We start from the raw sequence: 7,679 nt of genomic DNA, 5'->3' as shown, positions 1-7,679 counted from the left end.
TATATAATATTTGCATGCTTGTTTTGTTTTTTTCACTTTAATCTGCTCCCACTAAAACACCCACCTGTGTATTCTTGCAGCATGAGGATGCCTCTATTGAAATGTTTAATCACCTACTGGAGAACACAGACGGCCTGAAGGACATGATGAGGGAGTATGGAATGAAAATAGAAGGCGACGATAAAACTGACCTGGAGTTCATTGAGGAACTGATCAGAGGACCTCCGAAGGTCAGTTGGGTGAATTAAGTATTGTCTTTGCTCCCGAACTCAGTGTCTAATGTTTCTCATCTGGCTTTGTCTCCACAGTGGTCGTACAAAGGTCGAAAGGAGGAAAAATCCTTTCTCTATGAAATTGTGTCAAACAAGGAAACTGGGATTGATGTTGACAAGTTTGACTACGTTGCCAGGTGAAGCTTACTTCACAAAAGAAAAATCCTGTTTTTGATGCAATATGCAAAAGTACTTTGTACTGTTTTCTGTATACAGATAGTTAGATTTACTATCTGAAGCAGACTTGGTGGGGTTTTTTGTGGGGGCAATGTTTCAATGGTTCCTCTCTCCCATCTCAGGGACTGCCAACAGCTGGGGATTCCGAACAGCTTTGACCATCAGCGCTTCATCATGCTTGCCAGGGTGTGTGATGTGGAGGAGGATGGACGGAAACACGTTTGCTCTAGAGACAAAGTATTGACCTCTGTTTTTTTTTTTTTTAATCAATTTTTTAAAAGAAATTATTTTAACTGACTGGCAATGACTAAACTTTGCTGTTAACAGGAAATAGAAAATCTTTATGACATATTCCACACAAGGCTCTCTATCCACAGAAGAGCCTGCAAGCACAAGATAAAAATGGCTGTAGAAATGATGTGAGTACCTACAGTTCCATTTTTAATACTACCCAAAATTTAGCTTTATATGCAGTTGTGCCCCTGAAGTCATATGTTTGGTAATTATATATCCAGGATCAGAGATGCCTTCTTACTAGTAGATGACCACCCAGACTTCAAAATTAAAAGTTCAAAAGGGGAGTGGCTTTCTCTCTCTGAAGCTAAAGGTGACATGGAAGCATACATAAAGCTGACAGGTAGCGTCTTTAATCTGTGTGGATAAATTATAAATTGTCTTTGCATGCACTTTTTTTTTTAACTGTGACAGTTTTTCTTTTTCTCATTCAGTTTATTTCAGATAAACCATCTTCAAATACAGATACAAATTGTTAAAGATTATGGACAACACAAACAGAACTATGTGCCTTTTGACTGACACTATTGAATTAATTTGACTGCATATTTATTTAAACTAGTCTTATCTGCAGTGGATCTTTACTATGTTCATTATATTTAATAATGTTGCTATAATCATCCAGTTAGGGGTTTTTTGTGATACAAATTTATGTAAAAACAAAAATTTGTAAGACCCTACTGATGACTTTGTGAGCTGTTTCGTGTTTGAACTTACTTATCTTCCAATTTATCTGTTTACTCTGTAGATCATGTGATTGAAAAAATGTGCCACCCCAAGGAGGAAAAGAAGGAATCTTCCTCCATGGAAGGAGGGGAGGAAGAAAAAAACTTGAAGAAGGCAACAAAGATTCTACAGAGGGTCATGAAACGGGACCTGTACCGCTGTGTGGGTCAAGCCAGGGTATGCAGTTTTTATGTGCCTGTATTAAAAGTGCATATTTCAATCACAAGAATAACCATTATAAATATATCCCAATCCTCAAGTCAAAGGTGATAACTACAGGCTTTATTTCCATGGGCTGTGTGTTCTTTTTTTTAATGCATCTCCATGAGACAAATTTGGCTGTGTAATGTGTCATATTTATGTTGCTGTTTCTGATGTCAGGCTTCTCCTAGTTTTCTGATGAGATACTTAGGGTTTACTGGAAAATCCATGAATACAAAGAGAGTGAAGTTTACAGAATCATTTACATTTCAACAAAAGGCCAGAATGCACAGAAATTGCTGCTTACACCAAAAAAGCCATGTGCATGTAAGACAGTCTAAATCATCATCAGAGGATGAAGCAGTGTTGCTTGCTCTCAGACATGTCTGGGCTTGTTTCGTGCAGTCTTGTAATCTTTGATGATTCATCAACAAAACCTACAATATTATTTTCCTTAGTTGAAACTGGGAAAGCATGAGTTGAAGGGAAAAAATTAATAAGTTCATCATAACCAAGCTGCTACTAGGGAAAAAAAACAAAAAACAAAATCAGTTGTCAAGGTAAGCTGTGTCGCAGGGAGCATGAGGACCCATGTAGGACTCCTAACGCAACATAATGAATGAAAAGAGGCAGCTTTATTGCTGGATACGTAGAGCACAAGCTAAATACAAAATTCGGAAATTAGAAACTAAAACTTGGAACAGGGAGTGATGAGGGAACCGAGGAGCACGGAAGAAACACACAGCGACATGACAATGGGCAGAGGGAAACAGAGGGCTTAAATACACAAAGGATAATGAGGGAAAGAGACACAGGAGGGTAACACAGCTGGGACTAATCAGACACAATGGCGCGGAAGAAACAAAACTGAATACACTAAACACGCATGAGACTGTCAAGTAAAACAGGAAACAAAAGACACACACTAAGACACGGGCTGACTGAACATATATAACAGAGGGCACAAGAGACATGACTGGGAAACAGCTGAAACAAACACAGAGGCAGAACTAAACATGCATGAGAGACATGACAGACTACACATGAGACATGGACACAGGGAAGACAGGTGAACAGAACCAAAAATATTATTAAATCAAAGAATACTATTTTATCAAAACATAAACACTGGGTCCGAGACCCAATACCATGAGATCAGCCTTAGAGGTTGATGATAGCATATGGTGTGTGCTATTCTGACACTGCCTTATCACACGGCCCTCTGGGAACAAGGAAGGCATACAATACTATTTTCCAAAAGTTATTTTCCATGTATGCACTAAAACACGAAGCTGTAAATCAATATTTAAAAAAAGTTTTGGAACAGTTCAAATTTGGTGTATTACAAAAATTCTGTTTGAAATAGAAATAGAGAAATTGAGTACAAAATAGATTCTCTTTAAAAATGTAGTTTCATGTAATTGTCCTTTCTGTGTGTTTTCTGCACTGAATAAATCCTTTTTTCTCTCTCCCTTTCCACTGCTTCTCAATTAAAGAAAAAAGAAGGAACAGAAAACTGGAAGGTAAGAAAGAGAACGGCTTATAAAAGAAGATCAACAAAATAATAATAATAACACACGTTCTCAACTCCATCCTTCAGGAATTCAAGGAAAATTTGAGAGAAGAACTGTGTAAACAGTTTCCTTATAGGGAGGGAAAAGATTTTGACGTTATTGTGAGTTTTATTAATCCATCAAACATTTCTTAAAATGTTCAATTTTTTAAAAATATGTGTCCAACCTGCACTGGGCAATTATTTGCATGTGAATATAAAACACAGGTTTCGCTGTAACATTTCATTTTAGCACATCCCTTTTGACTATGGGATGAAAAATATGGACCCTCTAGAAAAAGCATATTTCTATCGCAAGAATAACCCAGATAAAGGAGAACTAATCCCCAAATCAAAGGTGAGAACTACATCCTTTATTTTCATGAGCTGTGTGTTCTTTTTTTAGGTATCTCCATAAGACAACTTTGGCTGTGTATTATGTGATTTTATGTTGCTGTCTCTGATGTCAGGTGTCCAAGCTTCTCCTAGATTGTTTTTCTGATGACATGTTTCGGGTTTACTGGAAGAACAATGAAACCCTACAAGGGGAAGAGAGAGAAGAGAAAGAAAAAAAAGTCAAAGAATTCTTCAAAAGGTGGTGCAAGGACAATAACCTTGAGGTACTACTTTATTCTATTTTATTGCGTTGATTAGCATTGTTGTAGAAAATCCACCTAGCAAAGAAAATGAGCAGGACATCAGTTATAGACAAGATAGTCTTTATATGAGAGTTCAAAAAAAGGGTGTACCACACAAAAAACTGCCCAACATCAGAGCAAAATATATAATGGCAAACTTTTCTTTTTCTAGCTAAACATGAGCGCCATCTCAACTGCAAAGGATTCTGGGAAATGCTGTCTTCTAATGATAATATGCATAGTGCTCTTTCTTGGAAGAAAATAAAATCCGTAATTAACAGCTCTCAATAAATCAGTTGCTGGCAATAAATCACTTACAAAATAACTGAAAACATGCTGTTATCAAATCAAATAGACTGCAGTAGTTACAACAGGTATTACTATATAATAAGCGAAATGATGCAAGTGCAAGCAGGAAGGCTGCAGTTAAAAACTGTCGATCTTGTCAGAGCCCTGAGATCAGATTACACTTCATAACTCTGGGACTAATAAACTTTATTTATGAATACAGATTGTAGAAGAGAGATGATGACGATTACACCAACACCAGCGCTACTAGTCAAGCAACTCCAGGAAATGACCAGCCAATCTGAACATGTGAAAGATTCAGATATCAAGTTTTTCTGTGACTGTAGGGACTGTAGGGATTTTTTATATTTTTAATGTGGACGGTTAGAATCAATAAATGTAGTTTGGGTATTTTAAATGTTTAAATGTTAAATTTACTTAAATCTTAACTATATGATTGAGACTAGATATGAAATGTAATCAGAATATTAAAAATCGAATGACTTTTAATCAGGTTTTTGTGAGTGATACAAACTGATACAAACTACTTCCTTCAAAATGTATTAACATGAAATAAGCTCTTGATAAACTAAAATTAATCATCTGTTTTACTGTTTCGACTACATATTGCACATTTTCACTAGAATCAAACTAAATAGATTAATACTGATTTCAATACATGCAGTCTTGGATACTGTTGTTAATTACTCATTGTGTGAAAATTTTTTATTTATCATGTCAATGCTAAATTAAAATCTACAAAAGTTAGTCTTTCAACTGTTTTCTTGTTCCAATTTGTTTACTGCTAATTTCTGTTAAATTCAAAATAAAGCTCTCTTTCGCTTGTGTTTTGTGTCACAGTGAAGTTACAGCTCTTTCAACACAACATTTATCACATTGTCCATCCGTGGGGGGCAGCTGCCTGAAAAAGGTAAACAGAAGCCAGAATGCGAAACCTCAGCTGTCTCAGAATTCTCAGTTTTGTCATTCTCAATTTTTAAACTATATCATATAGCTAAACAATGCATTACAAAGTAACAAATTAACACGTTACAAAGTTACATGTAACCCATTACATTTTTCAGTATTGCAGTATCACGCTACTGTACTAAATTCAGTAATTACATTAGTTTTAATTCTGGTAACTGAGGAACCTTAGTAACACAAGTATCTGAACAACAAGTGGATATAAAGGAATAAACCTCAGACAAACATGCTTTTTCTTCATGTGTACTTGTGCTACAATCAGCTGATTTCAGTTTGTGTGTGGGAGAAAGAAAATTCTGGAGAAGTCTACAGCAGCAATATGAATTTTGTTTTTATTGCACAACTTTTATAATCCCTCTTGAGCTATACAACCCTTTATGAGTGATTTTTTTTAAAACTTGAATATACATACAAATGTACTGTTAGCCAGGACATGGTTTCCATCATGAATTTTATTAAACACCTTAGGCATATGTTATATTTTTGTTGTTTTTCCCCCTGTGCTTTTTATTATTTTTATTTCCGTGGGGGCCTTTATATACAGTGTCTCACAAAAGTGAGTACACCCCTCACATTTTTGTAAATATGTTGTTATATCCTTTCATTGGACACTATTGAAGATATGACACTTTGATACAATGCAAAGTAGTCAGTGTACAGCTTGTATAACAGTGTTATTTGCTTTCCCCTCAAAATGACTCAACATACAGCCATTAATGTCTAAACCGCTGGCAACAAAAGTGAGAACACGTGAAAATGTCCAAACTGTACCCAAAATGTCAATATTTTGTCTGAGCAGCATTATTTTCCAACACTGCCTTAACTCTGTTGGGCATGGAGTTCACTAGAGCTTCACAGGGTGCCAATGGAATCCTCTTTCACTCCTCCATGATGACATCATGGAGTTGGTGGTTGTTAGAGACCTTGCACTCCTCCACCTTCCATTTGAGGATGCCCCACAGACGCTCAATAGGGTTTAAGTCTAGAGACATGCTTGGCTAGTCAAGTACCTTTAGCTTAGACTTAGACTTAGTTCCTCCTGCGCCGCATGGCGCATTGGGCGGCAAGGGATCGCCAACAAGCTTGGTTTGCAGCCACACCTTCAGCCTCGTCCCATGAAAGATCGACCCCTTTCAGGTCCTCAATGAATGACCGTCTCCATGTCTGTTTTGGTTGTCCATGGCTCTGTGAACCCTTGGCGGGTCTCCACGACATGGCTGTCTTGGTAATCGTTCCGGGTGTTGGCAAAGAACGTGACCGGCAAAACGGAATCATCGCTCCAATACCATGTCCGCTAGCGGTCGTGAGGCAGTGCGCTGAAGTACCTCCTTGTTGGTAACATGATCTCGATACGAAATCTTGAGGATCCATTGGAGGCCGCGCTGTTGGAAAACATTCAGTCGTCGGATGATTGTTGCCGTTGACTTCCATGTTTCACTCGCATAGATAGCCATCGGTACAACTATCGTATTGAACAAACGGACTTTAGATGATATCGAGATGGTGGTCAATCTCCAAACTCAAGTTGTGCATGGCCGATGCTGCCTTTCCGAGCCAACAGACGATGTCCTTGTCTGAGCCACCGTGTTATCACACTGCCCAGATACATGAACTGATTGACTTCATCAAGCGGGCAGTGGCCGACGAGTACCGGAGTATTCGCTCTGGCATAACTGATCCGTATGACTTTGCTTTTCGCAGCGCTAATCCGCAGTCCAAACTTTGACGCTTCATTTTCCAGTATGGCGGTCAAATCGCAATTGGAGCGTTGAGTAGATCCAAGCAGCGCAATGTCATCTGTGAAATCAAGATCTGCAATTCGTCATCTGTCATTTCCTTGAACTCCGTGCTCGCCATCTCGCAGGGCATGTCACATGATGAAATCCACAGCTAGCACAAAAAAGGAATGGCGAAATAACGCAGCCTTGTTGGACTCCCGTCTTGATCTCAAACAAGTCCGAAATCCCACTATCTGTACGGACACAACAGCTTGACTCGTGGTAGATGTTTCTCAGGAGGCTAATGAACATCTCTGGTATGCCGTAGGACATAGGTACTCCGCCTCTGGATAGCTCGCTTCCCAGTGCCGGTCCCAAGCCCGGATAAAGGAGGGTTAGGTCGGGGCTAGCAACACCTTCTTGTAAAAACCTGTTGTGCTACAGAAACGACAAGTGAAAACCAACAAGCCATTAGCGAAGAGGAAGGTCAATCGCGGGGACGGATCAAAGCCTTGTGACCGTCCGTCCCTCGATGGATCGACCATTCCTCAACGCAAGGATATTAACTCGCATCGGGACATGGAATGTCAGCTCACTCTACCGAACGGGATACCTCGCACAAGTGCTAAAGGTCTTCGATGACTATCGTCTCGAAGTCTTATGTCTAGCAGAAGTTTGATGGACTGGTGCAGGGTAAATCATGAGCAACAGCAAGACGATTCTCAAGTACCTTTACCTTCAGTTTATTTAGCAAGGCACTGGTCTTTGTGGAGGTGTGTTTGGGGTTGTTATCATGTTCAGCTCGAGGGTCGTCAGGTCCTGCGCG

The 7,679-nt window shown here is 38.9% G+C and overlaps 1 protein-coding gene across 1 annotated transcript in view; it reads left to right on the top strand.

The window, feature by feature from the left end:
- The window catches only part of LOC102205806 (deoxynucleoside triphosphate triphosphohydrolase SAMHD1-like), a 17,496-nt gene extending 10,001 nt beyond the window's left edge, over nt 1-7,495 (top strand). Inside the window, exons 8-18 of the mRNA XM_013908078.1 lie at nt 81-230; nt 309-409; nt 572-686; nt 777-868; nt 965-1,086; nt 1,492-1,646; nt 3,167-3,193; nt 3,271-3,345; nt 3,476-3,580; nt 3,693-3,842; nt 7,298-7,495. Of these exons, the coding sequence (XP_013763532.1) occupies nt 81-230; nt 309-409; nt 572-686; nt 777-868; nt 965-1,086; nt 1,492-1,646; nt 3,167-3,193; nt 3,271-3,345; nt 3,476-3,580; nt 3,693-3,842; nt 7,298-7,495 (1,290 nt within the window). The remainder of the gene's footprint in view (nt 1-80; nt 231-308; nt 410-571; nt 687-776; nt 869-964; nt 1,087-1,491; nt 1,647-3,166; nt 3,194-3,270; nt 3,346-3,475; nt 3,581-3,692; nt 3,843-7,297) is intronic.
- The last annotated feature ends 184 nt before the right edge of the window (nt 7,496-7,679 follow it).

Source organism: Pundamilia nyererei, unplaced genomic scaffold (genome assembly GCF_000239375.1).
Source record: "Pundamilia nyererei isolate P.nyererei 1_Seehausen unplaced genomic scaffold, PunNye1.0 scaffold01076, whole genome shotgun sequence".
NCBI lineage: Eukaryota > Metazoa > Chordata > Actinopteri > Cichliformes > Cichlidae > Pundamilia > Pundamilia nyererei.
The sequence above is the reverse complement of the archived record's forward strand: the minus strand, read 5'-3'. Positions and strand labels throughout refer to the sequence as shown.